Source organism: Rhinolophus sinicus, linkage group LG13 (genome assembly GCF_036562045.2).
Source record: "Rhinolophus sinicus isolate RSC01 linkage group LG13, ASM3656204v1, whole genome shotgun sequence".
Taxonomy (NCBI): Eukaryota; Metazoa; Chordata; class Mammalia; order Chiroptera; family Rhinolophidae; genus Rhinolophus; species Rhinolophus sinicus.
The window spans coordinates 60778183-60799394 of NC_133762.1; the positions used below are offsets into that span (position 1 = coordinate 60778183).

General features: G+C 45.4%; 1 protein-coding gene and 1 pseudogene across 1 annotated transcript; one reads left to right on the forward strand and one right to left on the reverse strand.

The window, feature by feature from the left end:
* Positions 1 to 9728: 9728 nt before the first annotated feature.
* LOC109438657 (UPF0711 protein C18orf21 homolog) lies at positions 9729 to 13669 on the reverse strand (annotated as a pseudogene).
* Positions 13638 to 19337, forward strand: LOC109438656 (putative cystatin-15). The gene is made up of 3 exons (XM_019718663.2): positions 13638 to 13862; positions 16306 to 16416; positions 19257 to 19337. The coding sequence occupies exons 1-3, from the start codon at positions 13668 to 13670 to the stop codon at positions 19335 to 19337; spliced, it is 387 nt and encodes a 128-aa protein (XP_019574222.1). The 5' UTR covers positions 13638 to 13667.
* Positions 19338 to 21212: the final 1875 nt, after the last annotated feature.

Genomic DNA, 21212 nt, shown 5'->3' on the forward strand with positions numbered 1-21212 from the left:
CAACATGGATGGATCTTGAAAGTGTAATGCTGAGCGAAATAAGTCAGACAGAAAAAGCAGAGAACCATGTGATTTCACTGATATGTGGTATATAAACCAAAAGCAACAAAAGAACAAGACAAACAAATGAGAAACAGAAACTCACAGACACAGACAATGGTTTGGTGGTTGCCAGAGGGTAAGTGGGGTGGGGGGTGGGGGTGGGAGATGAGGGTAAGGGGGATCGAATATATGGTGATGGAAGGAGAACTGACTCTGGGTGATGAACACACAATGGGATTTATAGATGATGTAATACAGAATTGTACACCTGAAATCTATGTCATTTTACTAACAATTGTCACCTCAATAAATTTAATAAAAAAAAAAAAAGTACGGTTAATGAAATGGCCCAGGTGCCAGACCAAGTGTCCCGGTTGGAGGCTCTAGAAGCCCGGGTACACTTGTTAGAGGAGGAGCCCCACAGTGGAGACTCTGAGGCAGAGGCGGAGGAAGCGAGTGGAGACAATGTAGCTCCCAACCCCCAACTCCGGCCAATCTTGAAGCAAAGGGTAAACCGTGAGCAACCTTTGGGCCCCGGGGGCGTTGCTGCTGGCAAAGTAAGCGTGCTGAAGATAATGGAATACTCTAAATATCAAACTTTCTTTTACATAAACTTAAGGGTAACCACTCAAAATAAATCCAGAATTGAAATATATACTGAAATAAAAGAAGAAACAGAGGGAAAATCATAGAATACCACCACACAGAAATAATAGACAACAACAAAAAGGCAAAGAAACAATGGAGGCACAGCCTTACCAGAAAACTAAAGATAGAATGACAGGAAATCCTCACATATCAATAATCACCCTAAATGTAAATGGACTGAACTCACCAATAAAAAGGCACAGAGTAGCAGATTGGATCAAAAAACTAAACCCAACCATATGCTGTCTCCAAGAGACACATCTCAGCTACAAGGACAAGCATAGACTCAAAGTGAAAGGGTGGAAATTGACACTCCAAGCAAATGGTACCCAGAGAAAATCAGGTGTAGCCATAATGATATCAGATGAAACAGACTTCAAGGTGAAAAAGATAACAAGAGACAAAGATGGACATTTCATAATGGTGAAGGGACTGTACAACAAGAAGACATAACAGTCATCAATATTTATGCCCCCAATCAGGGAGCACCGAAATACACCAAGCAACTACTAACAGAACTAAAGGGAGAAATTGACCAAAACACAATTATACTAGGGGACTTAAATACATCATTGACAGCTATGGATAGATCATCCAAACAGAAAATAAATAACGAAATAGCAGCCCTAAATGACACATTAGATGAAATGGACATAATTGAGATTTATAGAGCACTTCATCCTAAAACATCAGACTATGCATTCTTTTCTAGTGTACATGGAACATTCTCAAGGATAGACCATATATTGGGACATAAAATCAGTCTCAACAAATTTAAGAAGATTGAAATCACCATGCATATTCTCTGATCACAAGGCTTTGAAATTGGATATCAACTGTAAAAGAAAGCAGGAAAAAACACAAATACCTGGAGATTAAATAACATACTTTTAAAGAAGGACTGGGTCAAAGAAGAAATTAGAGGAGAGATCAAAAGATACATAGAAACAAATGACAATGAAAATACATCCTACCAAAATTTTTGGGATGCAGCGAAAGCAGTTTTTGGGATGCAGCGAAAGCAGTTTTAAGAGTGAAATTTATCTCATTACAGGCCTATCTCAAGAAACAAGAAAACTCCCAAATAAATAACCTCATGTTACACCTTAAAGAACTAGAAAAAGAAGAACAAGTAAAACCCAAGGTCAGCAGAAGAAAGGAAATAACAAAAATCAGAGCAGAACTAAATGAAATAGAGAACAAAAAGACAATAGAAAAAATTAATATGACAAAGAGCTGGTTCTTTGAAAAGATTAACAAAATTGACAAACCCTTGGCTAGACTTACTAAGATAAAAAGAGAGAAGACACTGATTAACAAAATCAGAAACGTAAAAGGGGAAGTTATTACGGACACCACAGAAATACAAAGGATCATCCAAGAATACTATGAAGGACTATATGCCACCAAATTCAACAACCTAGAAGAAATGGACAAGTTCTTAGAAACATATAGCCTTCCAAGGCTGAACCATGAAGAACTGGAAAATCTAAACAGACCGATCACCAGTAAAGAAATTGAATCAGTCATCCAAAACCTTCCCAAAAGCAAAAGTCCGGGACCAGATGGCTTCACTAGTGAATTCTACCAAACCTTCAAAGAGGATCTAATACCAATTCTGCACAAACTCTTCCAAAAAATTGAAGAAGAGACAGTACTCCCTAACTCATTTTATGAGGCCAACATTACCCTGATACCAAAACCTGGTAAGGACAGCACAACAAAAGAAAACTACAGACCAATATCTCTAATGAATACCGATGCAAAAATCCTAAATAAAATTCTAGCAAATCGAATACAACAATGCATTAAAAAGATTATTCATCACGACCAAGTAGGGTTCATCCCAGGGGCACAAGGATGGTTCAACATACGCAAATCCATCAATGTGATACATCACATAAACAAAATAAAGGACAAAAATCATATGATTATATCAATTGAAGCAGAAAAAGCATTTGACAAGATACAACATCCATTTATGATTAAAACACTTAATAAAATGGGTATAGAAGGAAAATACCTTAACATAATAAAGGCCGTATATGACAAGCCCTCTGCTAATCTCATAATTAATGGAGAAAAACTGAAGCCTTTTGCTCTACGTTCAGGAACACGACAGGGCTCTCCCCTATCACCTCTGCTTTTCAACATAGTGTCGGAAGTCCTTGCCAGAGCAATCAGGCAAGAGAAAGAAATAAAAGGCATCCAAATTGGGAATGAAGAAGTTAAATTATCACTCTTTGCAGATGACATGATGCTATATATAGAAAACCCTAAAGACTCCACCAAAAAGCTATTAGAAACAATCAACGAATACAGTAAAGTTGCCGGCTACAAAATCAACGCACAAAAGTCCATTGCCTTCCTATATACTAACAATGAAATCTCAGAAAATCTCAGAAAAAGAAATACAAAAAACAATTGCAGCAAAAAGAATAAAATACCTAGGAATAAACTTGACCAAGGATGTGAAAGACCTATATGCTGAAAACTATAAGACATTTTTGAAAGAAATTGAAGAAGACACAAAGAAATGGAAAGACATTCCGTGCTCATGGATTGGAAGAATCAACATAGTTAAAATGGCCATATTACCCAAAGCAATATACAGATTCAATGCAATCCCCATCAAAATCCCAATGGCATTTTTTAAAGAAATAGAAAAAAAACCATCAGATTTGTTTGGAACCACAAAAGACCCTGAATAGCCAAAGCAATCTTAAGGAAAAAGAACAATAATGGAGGTATCACACTTCCTGACTTTGGCTTGTACTACAGGGCTACAATAATCAAAACAGCATGGTATTGGCAGAAAAACAGACATATAGACCAATGGAATAGAATTGATAACCCAGAAATAAAACCACATAAATATGGACAGATAATTTTTGACAGAGAAGCTAAAAACATACAATGGAGCAAAGACAGCGTCTTCAATAAATGGTGCTGGGAGAATTGGATAGCCACGTGCAAAAGAATGAAACTGGACTGCTATTTGTCACCATGTACCAAAGTTAATTCAAAATGGATCAAAGACTTAAGCATAAGACCTGACACAATAAACTGCATAGAAGAAAACATAGGTACTAAACTTATGGACCTTGGGTTCAAAGAGCATTTTATGAATACCTTCCCAAAGTCAATGGAAGTAAAAGCTAAAATAAACGAATGGGACTATATGAAACTTAAAAGCTTCTGCACAGCAAAAGAAACCATTGACAAAATAAAGAGGCCACCAACTGAATGGGAGAAGATTTTTGCAAACAGTGCCTCCGATAAGGGGCTAGTATCCAGAATATACAAGGAACTCATGCAACTCAACAACAAAAAAACAAACAACCCAATTGAAAAATGGGCAGAGGACTTGAAGAGACATTTCTCCAAAGAGGACATACAAATGGCAAATAGACATATGAAAAAATGCTCAACATCACTAATCATCAGAGAAATGCAAATCAAAACCACAATGAGATATCACCTCACCCCAGTCAGAATGGCTATCATCAACAAGACAAATAATAACAAATGTTGGAGAGGCTGTGGAGAAAAGGAACCCTCATACACTGTTGGTGGGAATGCAGACTGGTGCAGCCGTTATGGAAGGCAGTGTGGAGGTTCCTCAAAGAATTACGAATAGAATTGCCATATGACCCAGCAATCCCTCTCCTGGGTATCTACCCAAAAAATCTGAAAACATTTAGAGATAAAGACACGTGTGCTCCAATGTTCATTGCAGCTTTGTTTACGGTGGCCAAGACATGGAAACAACCAAAATGTCCTTCGATAGATGAATGGATAAAGAAGTTGTGGTATATATACACAATGGAATATTATTTGGCAGTAAGAAAAGATGATATAGGAACATTTGTGACAACATGGATGGATCTTGAGAGAGTAATGCTGAGCGAAACAAGTCAGACAGAAAAAGCAGAGAACAATGTGATTTCACTGATATCTGGTATATAAACCAAAAACAACAAAAGAACAAGACAAACAAATGAGAAACAGAAACTCATAGACACAGACAATAGTTTAGTGGTTACCAGAGGGTAAAGGTGTCGGGGGGTGGGGGGTGGGAGATGAGGGTAAGGGGGATCGAATATATGGTGATGGAAGGAGAACTGACTCTGCGTGATGAACACACAATGGGATTTATAGATGATGTAATACAGAATTGTACACCTGAAATCTATGTCATTTTACTAACATTGTCACCCCAATAAATTTAATTAAAAAAAAAAAAGTAAAGGGGTGAGTCGTGGGCCTCAGAGAGTAACATGCGCACAGATGTGGCATGATCTCGTGGCAGCAGGGGTTGATCGGGGAAAAAATAGACCGACAACCCAATGCACTCTTGTTGGAACTTTGGAAATAGTTGCATCCGGAACAGCAATTCCGGAGAAGCCTAAAAGAGAAGTCTGGAAAGTGCGACACGTGTCCCTCCAGGACTTCATGCGGCCCCGTCAGGTTGACTCCTTTCAGCTTGATAAGGGGTGGGGCCAAGGTACCCGATCAGAGGGGACGAGCGGGGACCGGAGGCCCCATGTGGAACTGTCCATACATTGGTCCCCTTCTAATGTGCAGAGGGTTTTGGCTCTAGTTGACACTGGCACAGACTGCAGTCCTGTTTATGGGAACCCAGAACTGTTCCCGGGACCAGCAATCTGCATTTATGGCTACGGGGGAAAGACTGTGACTGTAAAAGCTGTTTCCTTACCACTGGGTATAGGAAGGCTTCCTCCTCGTACCTCCAAGGGGTATGTCTCCCCTGTTCCGGAGTATATTCTAGGAGTGGAAGTGCTACATGGCCTCAGCTTACAGAAGTCGGTAGGAGAGTTCCATCTCAGGATCCGGGTGGTGAAAGCGGTGACACATGGGCATGCACACCACCCTCCTCAAGTGTTGCCACAGCCCTGGTGCGTGGTTACAGTGCGACAGTACCGCCTGCCAGGAGGGCAGGAGGAGATTGGTCATACAGTGTTGGAATTGGAGAAGACACATATTGTGAGGCCAGTGCAGTCCCTTTAACTCCTGAGTATGGCCTGTCAAGAAGCCAGATGGAACCTGGCGAATGACTGTGACTATAGGGAGTTAAATAAGGTGACGCCACCCTTGCACACTGCAGTACCTTCAATACACGATTTGATGGATCATCTGTCCACCTGGGAACGTATCATTATGTAGTGGACTTAGCCAATGCTTTTTTCTCCATTGACGTTGCACCCGAGTGTCAAGAGCAGTTTGCTTTTACTTGGGACGGGCGGCAATGGACTTTTCAAGTCTTTCCGCAGGGATACTCGCACAGCCCCACTATCTGCCACGGGCTCGTGGCCCAGGATTTGGCACAGTGGCCTTGTTTCATTATGTTGATGATATTTTGCTAACATCTGATTCTCTTTCAGATTTAGAGCAAGCAGCTCCCTCTCTTCTCCGCCACCTGTAGTCACGCGGCTGGGCAGTGAATGAGGAAAAGGTCCAAGGCCCTGGCTTATCTGTCAAGTTTTTGGGTGTTGTGTGGTGGGTTAAGACAAAGGTCATACCTGAGGCGATTATTGACAAAATACAAGCTTTTCCCCGGCCGACTAAAGTCTCCCAACTGCAGACGTATTTGAGTCTCCTAGGATATTGGTGGGTGTTTGTACCCCATTTAGCACAAATGGCAAGGCCCTTGTATAACATGATAAAAAAGGGGGCCTTATGGGATTGGACAGAGGCTATAGAGCAAGCTTTTGTTGCCACAAAATGGGCAGTGCAATAGACACAGGCTTTGCAAGTAGTGGACCCCAGCCACCCATTTGAACTTGATGTTCATGTAACCCAAGAGGGGTACAGTTGGGGCCTCTGGCAACGGCAGGAGCATCTCCGGTTGCCAGTGGGATTTTGGTCCCAATTGTGGAAAGGAGCGGAAGTCTGCTACTCTCTAATAGAGAAACAGCTGGCTGCTGTGTACGCAACCCTAGTGGCCACAGAAGCCATACAGGAATGGCTCGGGTGTTGGTTCAAACAACATATTCTGCCCAGGGGTGAATCCACACATGGACCTAGGGACCCAAAACGGGTGGCACAGACCACCACCCTCGCTAAGTGGGGTGTCTACTTGGAGCAACATAGCACCCTTAGTTCAAGCCCTTTGAGCACAGAGCTACAACAGGTCCTGGGGCCTGTGGAGCTTGTAGCCCAGGCTGAACCAAGCACTCTGCCTAGATGGGAGGACTTGGAGCCCTTGCCCTACACAGAAGGACAGCCCCCAGTACCTGAGGATGCCAATGGTTCTAACCGAGGAGCTGCAGTCGTTTGGATGGCAGCTGAAAACAGACACCATTTGGTTTGATACTGGGATGGGCCAGAGTAGCCAGTGGACTGAATTACGGGCTGTGTGGATGGTAATCAGCCACGAGCCTGGGCCCCTAGTTATTTGCACTGACAGCTGGGCGGTGTTCCGGGACCTAAGGTTGTGGCTCCCTACATGGAAACACCAAAACTGGTTGGTATGACACCGTCAACTGTGGGGTCAAGCCATGTGGCAGGACCTCTGGGACCTAGGGCAGGGAAAGGAGGTGACACTAATGCATGTCACAGGTCACTCCCCCTTAGTGTCCCCAGGTAATGATGAAGCAGATGCCCTAGCACGGGTCCGATGGTTAGAACAGGCCCCTGCCACTGATGTGGCCCATTGGCTGCACAGGAAATTGCAACACGCTGGAAGCCAAACCATGTGGCAGGTGAGCAGATGCTGGGGTCTGCCTTTGAAATGACAGGAGATAGCAGATGCCTGCTATGATTCTGCCATCTGTGCCCAGAACAGCCCCCAAAGGCGGAGGCTCCCCTGGGAGACACAGCAGATTACGCGAGGGAGGGTGCCCCTCACTTGCTGGCAAGTGGATTACACTGGACTCCTGCCTAAAGCCCGCAATGTGATGTATGCGTTCACAGCAGTGGACACTGCTACGGGGTTGATGTTTGCTTGGCCGTGTCTGGCTGTGGATCAGAAGCATACATTGGTCACTCTTACACAGCTGTGCGTCCTCTATGGACGCCCCCAAGTCATTGAAAGTGACAGGGGTACCCATTTTATGGAGTAAGAAGTGCAGCACTGGGCTGCCAGGATAGACGTACAATGGTTGTTTCATACCCTGTATAATGAACAAGCAGCTGGCATGATTGAATGCTATAAAGGCCTTTTGAAGCAAGGCCTCCAGGTGTCAAAACACCCTCCCACGATGCGTGACTGGGCCTCACGTCTATGGGACGTCCTGAGAGTCCTGAATGAGAGACCACGGAAGGGAGGGCCCGCACCAATAGAAGCTCTGCTACATCAAACGGCCGCTCCCATTCAATTACAAGTTACCACAAGTGAGACTCTGTTAAATCCAGGCTACGGCAGAAATGGGAACATTTTGCTGACAGCACCCACATGCTTGAAAGCAGGGAACGGCAGCAATGGACTTGGCACTGGTGGGTCAAAAGCCCCCACTGTTGGTGGTTGGGTCTAATAGCCCCATGGTGGGTGGGTTTGACTCATGATTTGCAAGTGACACCAGGGGTGGTGGCTGAGTGGCCACCGCAAGTGACTGTAGTATACAGAGGTCCCGACACCTGATGATTTTGTGGGGAACCTATGTGCTCTCGCTATGGCCTATTATGGGGTCCCCTGTTCTGTTACACATTGAAACTATGCAAGGGACCCCAAGCACTGCCATAAAGGTCTGGTACCGCAAACTGGGAAAGGTGCCAGTGGCAGCGACCCTCTTTTCCCAGGACAAGAAGCTAGCATGTATCCTCCCAGATGGGAGGGATTTGCCATTGTTGTTTCCCAAGACTACTGCTTCTTTCCATCCATAGGTGCCTGTAGGCTAATATGGCACAGGGACCCTCGCAGAAGACACTTGTCGTGTAAATTGTGAGGCGAGACCCTGTAGGGGTGAAGTGTGGGGACAGAGAGAGCAGTTTCCAGGCTCTCGGCCTCATGTGGAAAGGTGCTGGCTCGGGTAGTAGATGGCCGTCAGCTGTGGCTAATTGACCATCAGCTGTTACCAGTTAGTCAATTAGCCCCTGATATAACTGCTGCGGCTGCGCTGGTTGGTGACTCAGTCGGTCGGTTGGTTGGCAGGCAGAGAAGCGGACAGCAGGTTGGAGGTCGTGTGGATCCAGCCTCCAGTGAGACTCCCCTACTTATGGCTCCGTGGGTGTTCCTTTTTGGCCTCACCATGTCCTGTGTTCTTATGTGGGGAGCTGGACCAGAGACCCCGCAGACCGCCTCACACGACAAATGGCGAAGTGAGCAGTGTCTCCCGCATGACACCCTGTCCCTGGGGGCCTGACCTCCATAGGGAAAAGGGGAAATGGCACTGCTGAGCCTTCTAGGGGAGGTGCTCAACGCTGGACAAGAAGCTGAAAACAGAACAAAGCCCTATAAGGCAGAGCCAGGTTGTAAAATTCAATGTTGTATCATATGAAACCAAAATTTTCTTTTTTTCACATAAACTTCCTGAAAGTCAAGGATTGCAGGAGAACTTCCCAAGAAGTAAGATCTTTTTTTATTTTTCTTTAGGAATAATGTTCAGATTCTACTAATATACAGTTATGTATATGATTATAAAAAAAACAAGTACACACATACTTGATCCTTTTCTGAATTAGCAATAAGGTGATACCTACCTAGAAAGGAGTGAGTAGACCTTCTCATAAAAGTCTCAATTTTCTTATGAAAGAAAATGCCATAAATAATGAAAACTGCTAATTAAGGGAGGAGAATATAATATAATCACTCAACGCCCATAAATATCTTTACTATTTACAGGACCTTTCATATCTATTTTCATCCTCACAATCACCCTGTGAGCTAGGAAGTTTTCAGTTATTCATTCTAATGAGGTATTTTCTCCATAAACCCTGAAGAATGCCAAGAAAAGTTTGTTTTTGGACCCTCGTTTTCATGTATTTTAAGAATGAATAAAATTTTTAATAAGTTGTTTTTTGACTAACTTTAGTGTCAGAAATTGCATTAAACATTTCTTATTTTCATATTCCACCCTTTACAAAGAAGATAAGAAATTTCTGAAGTCCACCTTTGGATTCTTTTGGAATTCTCTCTGAGCATCTTTTTTACTTAAGAGAAATGTTTCTTGGTTTTGCTCATATTCTTTGAGGAGCAAGTGAATGTAACTGTCCACGTGTAGCTGTTTTGAAAATCATGAACCAGACGTATCATGATTTAGGTTTGCAGAACTTAAGATGAGACCAGAAGCTGGGCATCTGTTGTATTCAGGCTGAGTTTACTCGTGGGAGTGATAAAATTGCTCTTCAATACTGATAGAAAGCTGCTACTTTTACCATAATTCATTGTTCTGTTGCATGTTTTGTAAGTAATCAACAATACACTGTAGGAGTCTTTGTACTTTTCCACAACATTTGCTTCTTTAAAACTGAGTGTATAATTTCTTGCTTTTTGATTAGCAAGATTTGGATTTTAGGTGTCAGTTTAGCTTGTGTTTGTGGTGCAGACAAGAATTATCCAGAACCAGCAACTGAAAATAGTATGGAGAAGTTCCTTTAAAAGTGCTTTTAGCATAGGATATAACAAGAACATCAGAGTCCTGTGGACATGGCACCTCGCTCAGGGCTGTTCATGGGGGACCAGAAGCTGAGCATTGACAGAATGATTCCAGAACAAGTCTCTTCCTTCCCTTGAAGTCCTACAATCTATTGCCTCCTTGATCTTCCAAGGGTTGGATCAGGAATACTAAATGTCATGTGTTCTGCCTAGATTTTTCTTGTCTCCCCCCAACCTTATTCCATTGTCTTTTCAGTGATAGAGTCACCACCCACGTATGGGCCCAAGGGCAAACATCTGAGGCCCACCCTTGACCCCACTCTTTCTCCCACACCCCTCGTTAGAACAAAGGATGCTCCTAGTGCTTTTATTACTTAGGAAGTTATAAGGGATTCAAAGAGCTCTGTGCCAAGAATCAGGGTGAGAATATATACATACACATATATATATATACACACATATATATATGTATATATATACATATATACATATACATATGCATATATGTATATATATACATATATGTATGTGTGTGTGTGTGTGTGTGTGTATATATATATATATATATATATATATATATATATATATATATATATATTAGGGACAGAGTCCCAGAGAGCAGTTTCCAGAGTTTTCAGGCTCTCGGCCTCACGTGGAAAGGTGCTGGCTCGGGTAATAGATGGCTGTCAGCTATGGCTAGTTGACTGTCAGTTGTAACCAGTTAGGCAATTAGCCACTGATATAACTGCCGCGGCTGCGCTGGTTGGTCGAGTTGGTCTGTTGGCAGGCAGAGAAGTGGACAGCAGGTTGCAGATCGTGTGGATCCAGCCTCCAGTGAGATTATAGTGGTATGACTCCCCTTTCTGTGGCTCCGTGGGTGTTCCTTTTTGGCCTCGCCACATCCTGCGTTCTTATGTGGGGAGCGGGAGCAGAGACCCCGCCTGACGTCTCGCATGACAAATAGCACATCGAGCAGGGTCTCCCGCATTATATATATATAGTTATCATTATTATCTCACAGAAGGATTATTGGAGGAGGCTTAGGAAAGTCTTCAGGGACACTCCTGGGGAAGAATGAAGGTCCTGGTCCCACTCCCACCAGATCCCAGGGTTCCCCCCCTGGAGGGTGAAGTCAGTCATTCAAAGCAGGCAGAGCTGCTCCTAGAACAGCAGTGAGCTGAACTTGTGCCCCCAGCTTGGCTAGTGGACTAGAGACACCCTGATCATACCCACCTGACCTTCCTCCCAGGATGGAGCCCTGTCCCCTGTGCCCAGCCTCGAAGTTTCCTAAGACCTCAGGGTTCAAGCAGATACTGTTCTACCTGTGTCCTCACCCTTTCTTTGCTCCCATTCCTCTGTATCCCAGACTGTTTAATTAGTGTGCTCATCCCACCTCTCCCTCTAGTCTCCTGGGCTGCAAGGACATGTCCCATTAGTCCAAGCTCTTGCTCATTATCCAAGAGCTAACATCTGGTCTGTGGGATTCAGATCTTGGGGATGGGCCTCAGTCAGGGTGATGACCGCAGTGGGGCTGGTCTCCTGCTCCTATCCCAGCTTTGGGGGAAGACTTCCCTTGGAGTGCGCCATGCAGGGTGTCACGTGGGGTCTCAGCTCCTGCTCCCCACATAAGACTGCAGGATATGGTGAGGCCAAAAAGAAACACCCACGGAGCCATAGATAAGGGAGTCATACCACCAATCTCTCGCTGGCGGCCCCGCCAGTCACACGAAGTAGGTTTCACATGATCCGCGATCCGCGGTCAGCTTTTCTGCCTGCCAACCAGCCAACCAACCAACGCAGTCACGGCAGCTACATCAGCAGCCAATTGGCCAACCGGCTACAGCCAACGACCAACCACCACCTGAGCCAGCACCCCCCACGCGAGGCTCAGAGCCTGGAAAGTGCTCTCTGGGACTCTGTCCCCACAGGGTGGATTTGCAGCTTCTGCTGAGTGGGTGGATGCCCACCTGGACTATCTCCTGGGCAGTGTGCTGGCTCTAGGACTCACGGGGTGGGAGACATTCAGGCAGCATCCTGTAAACTGGGAGACCTCCTCAGGGGCAGGTGATGGCCCCACCACTCATCCTCTCAGGAGCCCCTGGGCTCAGGTGGGTGGACTCAGTAACCCTGCCTGTCATTGGTGGAACCTTGAGCTTCTCAAGCCCTACCCAGTCCACTGTTTTTGCTTTTCTTTCCGTTTGTAGTTTTTAATGAATCTTGAGCCCCTATTAAGTTCGTCATGCTAAGTGCTCTCAGGTGTTTTACATCGTTCTGATTTTATGTCTTACAATTACATTTTTCAGGTGGACTGCACTTTTGTTGTGGATGCCCGACCATGGTTTTCCCAGTTCACCCTGATGAACAGCACCTGCGTGCAGAAATAGGCGGGGCGGGAGCTCCTGTCTTCTCACAGCGGAAGATCCTTTTCCTGTAGAGAATGACAGTCAGTCTGTAGTTAGGTCTGTGAAGCACCAGGGGAATTAAAGGCATCTCAGAGCACTTTCTGTGTCCCTGTCAGTTTCATACTCTCCAGTTGTTTGTTTTTCATGGAAGTCTCTGCCAGTGACACATGGTAAAGGATTTATCATTATTGCTCTTAATTTGGCTGCAGGTGCAGAGTGTTCAGGAAAGCAAACTCCTCAGTTCATGAGAATCTGCTCTTTCTGGTTCTTGCAGAGTCCCCACTAGTTTGTTTGTATCCTTATTCATTAATTCACTTATCCATCCATCCATCCATCCATCCATCCATCCATCCATCCATCCACTCATTCAGACTCCCATTTGTCCATGCCTCTCTTCCACTCCACTCATAGGAATGCAAACAACTTTTCCAGGGAAGAGACTCCTATGTCTCCTGTGCTTCCATCCGTATAACCATGCTGACAGTGGGGTGACCCTTCTGAGGGTGTATGTCCTCCCCATGTATTATAAACTCTTCTCTGTACTGCCAAGCATGGGCACTGTCACTTGTGATGCTCCCTGAGGTGTGGACGGCAGCAAGTTGCGAGGTTGACTTGGATTTTAGCTCAAATCCTCAGGATTCAGGGCCCACAAGTATTCCTAAGAAGTCCTGTGACTCTGTCATTCTTGGGCTACACTGCTATGAGGGCAAGCAAGGTGGACTTTAGACCCCCCACCCAGGTCCTTTCAGGTCTGGGCTGGGGCAGTAGAAGGCAGCCCTAGGACCAAGGCTTATGTGACAAGGAGGTGGAAAATATGTCTCCTGTTCTGCCTTCTTTTTGGTGGTGACAGAAGGGACAAGGCTGGGAGTGGAGAGAAAGAGCTAGATAAAGCACTGGTCAGCAGCTCAGAGATTCTGTGGGACAGGGCTGCGTGGGATGCAGAGCTGTGGAGGCAGCTTCACAGAAGCTGCCATCCCCCACCCGTGTGCTGCTGGCCACCAGGGCTGACATCAGACAACATGTTCCTGAAAGCACCTCTGCTTCTTGGGCTCATTGTGCTGGGGCCTCATGTCTGCAGTTCCAACTTTGTAGACATTAGTAAGAGCTCCAGTTTCTTTGCCATGTGTGTGGAATTTGCCGTGTTTCAATTCAACCAAGCCCATCTGGATGAGTATGCTTACAAGCTGCTGTGGGTGGGGAGAAGCCAACGCAAGGTGAGTGGCACATCCCATCCTCTCTGAGGCTCTATGTTGGCCCTGAAACCAGGCATGGGAGGGGTGAATTCTTGATCTGCAAAAAAGAGCAAAGGATGTTTTTTGTTGTCAGTAAATATTTTTTTAAAATGTAAGGTATCATTACAAGTGCTTCAGGTTTCTGTTTTGTTTCCTTAATGAGTGAAACCCCTGAAAAACAAAGTAGAGAAGGAAAGAAGATAGCAGAAGGGCAAGAATTAGTATCAGAGATTCAGCCGTGGTTTGACAGAGAAAAGCAGCCTCCCATGTAAGATAGCTGAGGGAAGCAAGGACAGCAGAGATTGAATGTCTGCAAGATGAGCCCTTAGGTGGTGGAAACAAAAGCCCAAGAAGCAAAAGCATCACAGAGGAGCTGACTGCAGGCCTCGGCTGGCTCTCGGGGGCCGTGCTGTGCTGATCGGCAAGCAAGATGCTGAGATGTGTCCTGCTTGAAGCCATCAGGCCTTGACTGCACAGCCACTGTGGTTCCAGGCCTGGGTGGGAGGTGGCAGAGAAGACAGATGTGTGTTCTCATGGGACAGTTACGCTGGTGGTGAGAGGCAAAAAGACCTCAGGTTCATGAGGGAAATAATGGAAGGCTGTGACAAGAGTGGTCAGTGCAGAGACAAAGGGCCGTGGGGAGGCAGGGTGTGTGGGAGAAGGTCAGAGAGAGCCTCTCTATGATGGGCATTCCTAGAAGGACCCAGTCACATGGTAGAGGTTTGGGGACAAGAAGGGCAGGCAGATACATAGAGGTCCCTGGACAAGGACAAGCCACAAATGTCTGGGGAAACAGCATAGACGTCCCTGGACCTGTGTCACAGAGGAGTGTGCATGGGAAGGCAGGGCTGGGGCTTCTTCAGGGCCACAAGTAACGAGTTAGGATGTTACTCTCAGAGTAATGGAAACCCATGGGAGGAAGTCACTCAGATGGTTTAGCAACATCTCTCTGGATGCTGTGGGCATAGTGGGCTTCACAGCCTGTGGGAAAGCTGAGACTCTGATGCATGGTCCCCTGGTTGCCAGGAAGTACAAGTGCTGGCTTCTGGGTCTGCTTAAAGTGGATGTAGGGTGTACTGATGTGGGGTATGAGAGAAAAAGTGGGGTGAAGGGTGGGCCCCAGGTGTTTGCCCTTGGGCACATAGGTGGGTGGTGACTCTATCACTGAAAAGAAAGTGGAGTAAGGTTGGGGGAAGACAAGAAAAATCTAGGCAGAACACATGACATTTAGTATTCCTGAATCAACCCCTGGGAGGTCAAGGAGGCAGTAGGTTGTAGGACTTTAAGGAAAGTAAGAGACTTGTGCTGGAGTCATTCTGTCAGTGCCCAGCTTCTGACCCCCCATGAACAGCCCTGAGCCAGGTGCCATGTCCACAGGACTCTGATGTTCAGGGTCCCACCTCTGACCACACTCCGGAAGAGACGAACAGGAGGGCGGACCTCACCTGCACAAGGGAACTGGCTTCCATCAGTCTTTCCCATTTCTTGACATCTCCTTTTCCTTGGGCTGCATCCCAACCCTGTACCCAGGGAGGCCGCAAAGGCCTCTGCCCTAGAGCTTGAGTTCCGTCCTAGCTCAGGGTCTGGTGACCATGCATGGGGTTTGGACATGCTGACTGTCTGTGTGTCTGAGTGTTTTGTTGGTGCATGTCACCTGCAGGAATTCATGAGCCCCAAACAATATGCTTTCTAGACAATGCCACATCAGTCTGCTGTTTCTCCCTGTGTTTATTTCTAGCTAGATTTCTCTCTGTGGTTTAGTTCTTCCCCAGTTTTCACGAACCTCTACGTAAGGAAATGATATCATAACTTTTAATAACTACTTATAGAAGCCTAATAAACAGACAGACAGCACCTGACTCATAAATATCATCTCAGTGAATGTCTGCAAGATGAGCCCTATGTGCAGCCAGCTCCCACAGGAAGAGACAGAGTGTTCCTAGCCCCCAGAATCCCCTAAACGGATAGTGCAGCTCTGATGTGTAATCAGAGGACAAACATGCCCGTTATCCTATTCTCTATAGAAGCAATCATTCCGTGTGTTCTCTTGGCGTCTGGGAGCTACTCAGGCATAAGAGTGAGAGATTGGTCGCATGTCAGTTGTGGCTGCAACATGTGCAGGCTCATTTCCATCCTGTCAACAAGCCCCACCACCACCACAACTGCCAACATTCATGGCATGGTCAATGTGACAACCAGGTATTGGCCATCAAGAGAAGTGTGTCAGGGGAGATCTAGTGCACGCTTTAGGTGCATTTAGGGACACCTTTCTGTTGATTATATCCTTAGAGAGAAATTACACATATACTATGTATATGCATATTCTAGTCTTTTGCTCGCTTTTCAACTTGATTCTCTGGCTTTTTTTTTTTTCAATAATGAAAAGCAAACATTTAGCAGCTGTTTTATAATTTCTTCTTGACAGAGGTGGACAATGACATTTTTAATGGACTTGGAGATGGGCCGCACAATTTGTAAAAAATATGCTGAAGATATTGAAAACTGCCCCTTGCAAGAAGGCCCAGGCGAGAAAAAGGTTTGAGAGTAAAATCAGCCCCAAAGCATCATGAATCTTCTGAGAATGAAAAATAATGTTCAGGAAGCTGTACTGGAAAAACCCACATCCCTGCTATGTGCCTCCTTCACTCCTCACACACAACACTTCACTCCTGACACTTCTGTTCACCAAATTGGGTAGGAAGGCAGTTAGATTCTGACAGCAACAAGCAATTCTCTGTGACACCAGCTGGGTGTCCTATAATTTACCTCAATCCTTTTTTCTTTCTTTCTTTCTTTTTTTTTTTTTAGTTTCAGGTGTACAAAACAATGTAATAGTTAGACATTTACACCCCTCACAAAGTGATAACCCTCCTCCCCCAATCTACTACCCCTCTGACATCGTACACAGCTGTTACAATTCCAATGATTCTGTTACCTATGTTGTACTCCACATCCTGTGACAGTATGTATATATTTAATTATAGTTGATATTCAGTATTATTCAGCTTCAGCTGCAGGTGTACACTGCAGTGGTCAGGCATCTACACCATCAATGAAGTGGTCTCCCTAATAAGACAAGTGCCCATCTGACACCCTGAAAAATCTTTACAACATTATTGATTATATTCTGTCTATCTAGAGACAGTGTCAGATCCCACAGGTTAAGGTCTCAGTCCCACAAGACTGCCCCCATCCACTTCAGAGGCCAATCACAAGTAGTAGGTCACCCAGTTACGCACACTTTCTGTTCAAGTTGGCTACAAATCTGAGGTTCCCACAACCCTCTCCTTAGGTTTGAATAATTTGCTGGAGCAGCTCACAGAACTCATGGAAATACTTACATTTACCAGTTTATTAAAAGATATGATGAAGGATACAGGTGAACAGCCAGATGAAGAGATTCATAGGGCGAGGTCTGGAAGGTTCCTGAGTGCAGGAGCTTCTGTCCCCATGGAGTTGGGGTGTGTCACCCTTCCAGTACATGAATGTGTTCAGCCACCTAGAAGCTCCCGGGGATTTTATGGAGGCTTCACATAGACACGATCGATCATTAACTCCATTTCCAGCCCCTCTCCCCTCTATGGAGGATGGGGTTGGGAAGGCTGAAAATTCCATGCTTCTAATCATGGCGTGGTTTTCCTGGTGACCAACCCTCATCCAGGAGTCATCCAGAAGCCCACCTACAGTCACCTCAGTAGAACAAAAGTGCTCCTAGAACAAAATGCCCCTAGTGCTCTTTTCACTTAGGAAGTTCAAAGGGATTCAAAGAGCTCTGTGCCAAGAATCAAGGGCAGGATATATATACCGTGTTTCCCCAAAAATAAGACCGAGTTTCATATTAATTTTTGCTCCATTAGGATTTATTTTCAGATGATATCTTCTTTTTTCATGTACAACAATCTACATTTATTCAATTACAGTCATGTCATCGTCTTCTGGAACATCGTCATAACATACTAAATGCGTCTGTCTGAGATCTCAACTGGGGCTTATTTTCAGGGTAGGTCTTATTTTTCGGGGAAACATGATATATATATATATATATATATATATATATATATATATATATATATAATTATTATTATTATTATCTCACAGAAGGATTATTGGAGGAGGCTTAGGAAAGTCTTCAGGGACACTCTTGGGGAAGAATGAAGGTCCTGGTCCCACTCCCACCAGATCCCAGGGTTCCCCCCCTGGAGGGTGAAGTCAGTCATTCAAAGCAGGCAGAGCTGCTCCTAGAACAGCAGTGAGCTGAACTTGTGCCCCCAGCTTGGCTAGTGGACTAGAGACACCCTGATCATACCCACCTGACCTTCCTCCCAGGATGGAGCCCTGTCCCCTGTGCCCAGCCTCGAAGTTTCCTAAGACCTCAGGGTTCAAGCAGATACTGTTCTACCTGTGTCCTCACCCTTTCTTTGCTCCCATTCCTCTGTATCCCAGACTGTTTAATTAGTGTGCTCATCCCACCTCTCCCTCTAGTCTCCTGAGCTGCAAGGACACGTCCCATTAGTCCAAGCTCTTGCTCATTATCCAAGAGCTAACATCTGGTCTGTGGGATTCAGATCTTGGGGATGGGCCTCAGTCAGGGTGATGACCGCAGTGGGGCTGGTCTCCTGCTCCTATCCCAGCTTTGGGGGAAGACTTCCCTTGGAGTGCGCCATGCAGGGTGTCACGTGGGGTCTCAGCTCCTGCTCCCCACATAAGACTGCAGGATATGGTGAGGCCAAAAAGAAACACCCACGGAGCCATAGATAAGGGAGTCATACCACCAATCTCTCGCTGGCGGCCCCGCCAGTCACACGGGCAGGTTTCACATGATCCGCGATCCGGTCAGCTTTTCTGCCTGCCAACCAGCCAACCAACCAACGCAGTCACGGCAGCTACATCAGCAGCCAATTGGCCAACCGGCTACAGCCAACGACCAACCACCACCTGAGCCAGCACCCCCCACGCGAGGCTCAGAGCCTGGAAAGTGCTCTCTGGGACTCTGTCCCCACAGGGTGGATTTGCAGCTTCTGCTGAGTGGGTGGATGCCCACCTGGACTATCTCCTGGGCAGTGTGCTGGCTCTAGGACTCACGGGTGGGAGACATTCAGGCAGCATCCTGTAAACTGGGAGACCTCCTCAGGGGCAGGTGATGGCCCCACCACTCATCCTCTCAGGAGCCCCTGGGCTCAGGTGGGTGGACTCAGTAACCCTGCCTGTCATTGGTGGAACCTTGAGCTTCTCAAGCCCTACCCAGTCCACTGTTTTTGCTTTTCTTTCCGTTTGTAGTTTTTAATGAATCTTGAGCCCCTATTAAGTTCGTCATGCTAAGTGCTCTCAGGTGTTTTACATCGTTCTGATTTTATGTCTTACAATTACATTTTTCAGGTGGACTGCACTTTTGTTGTGGATGCCCGACCATGGTTTTCCCAGTTCACCCTGATGAACAGCACCTGCGTGCAGAAATAGGCGGGGCGGGAGCTCCTGTCTTCTCACAGCGGAAGATCCTTTTCCTGTAGAGAATGACAGTCAGTCTGTAGTTAGGTCTGTGAAGCACCAGGGGAATTAAAGGCATCTCAGAGCACTTTCTGTGTCCCTGTCAGTTTCATACTCTCCAGTTGTTTGTTTTTCATGGAAGTCTCTGCCAGTGACACATGGTAAAGGATTTATCATTATTGCTCTTAATTTGGCTGCAGGTGCAGAGTGTTCAGGAAAGCAAACTCCTCAGTTCATGAGAATCTGCTCTTTCTGGTTCTTGCAGAGTCCCCACTAGTTTGTTTGTATCCTTATTCATTAATTCACTTATCCATCCATCCATCCATCCATCCATCCATCCATCCATCCATCCACTTATTCAGACTCTGATTTGTCTATGCCTCTCTTCCACTCCACTCATAGGAATGCAGACAATTTTTCCAGGGAAGAGACTCCTATGTTACTTGTGCTTCTATCTCTGTAACCATGCTGACCATGGGATGTCTCTTTTGTAGGAAACCTTGCCTAGGTCAGGATGGGTGATAGTGGGACTGAAACTCACAGCAGGCCTGCCCTTTATGGACACTCATGCTATTATATCTACTAGGAGCTGCATAATAACAAAAACAATTTTCCCATGTCCTCCGAGAAGGCTATGAGCATAACTCTGAGCTCCATCACTCCTTCCCCACCTGCTCCTTGATGCTTATATTTCCACTTCTGCATCCAGCCTGCCCTTCGTGGCTATCAACACCAATAACCCCTCCCCCTGGGACAGGCACTATGGCAACTGATACCCACCTTGATGAGCAACTTTCTCTTCCTGTGGGCTGGTGGGGAGCAGCCATGGAAAAGCAGAGAGATGGAATGTGTGGGAAGGTGTGGAACATGAATTGGGACAGAGACACAGTGAATCTTTGCGACCCGACATAAGAAATACGTGATGTCCCCAGGTGATTGGACTTGTAGCCAAGGTTTTGAAATGTTTCTCTAAAGAACTCCAATACTTAAAAATTGTGTAAATCGCAGTTAGTGCATTTTGTCTGTGGCTTGTGTCTTTCCTCTGGTTCCTGATTTCACAGAATATGGGATCAAAAACATGGCTCCATTCACTGAGTTGATATCCACAGGGCATGGGCTATGTAAGGTCTTTATTAGGGATGGTACATTTTGTACCTTACACCACTGTCATTGACGAACACACATTTGTAGTTTTTGAATGATGCATCACTCACCAAGGTCAGTCAGAACCAGGAGCAGCCTATTTTGTGTCATTATGTCCTAGAGAGACCTCTCCAGATTCAGCTCAGTCACTAGTTATCCCAGATCAGGAGAGAGTAAAAATATATGTGAAAGTTATAATATAAGCAAAACAATAGAAAAACTGGCACATATTTTAGAAATTATTGATTTCCACAAAACACAGACTGTTTTATGAAATTACCTCGTTTGAGGATTAGGGCTCTTTAAAATATATTTGCTGAGACCCTTCTTGAAATGGGGACTTAACCCAAACATCAGAACTTGGGGTTCAGGGAAAGCTTCAAAGGGGGAGGGTAGGAGGTGGAGGAGAAAGAGAAGAATCATGCTTCCTGCAAGTTGGATGGCATAAAGTTTGAGTTATGAGATTATCTCCATGAATCCTCACCACCAGTCCCCTTTCCCATTTCCATATCAGGGCACCAGCATCTGGTCTCATGGTTCCTTACTGTGGTTTTCTGCACTTGAACTCAAGGCCGAGCGAGACTAGCATCCCTATTATCCGTTTTCCTTTTTACAAAGTGTGATCAGAAGATAGAGTGAATGTTTAAATAAAATATATACGTATATATATTACAGCAAATAACACATTGCCATTAACCCCCTCTC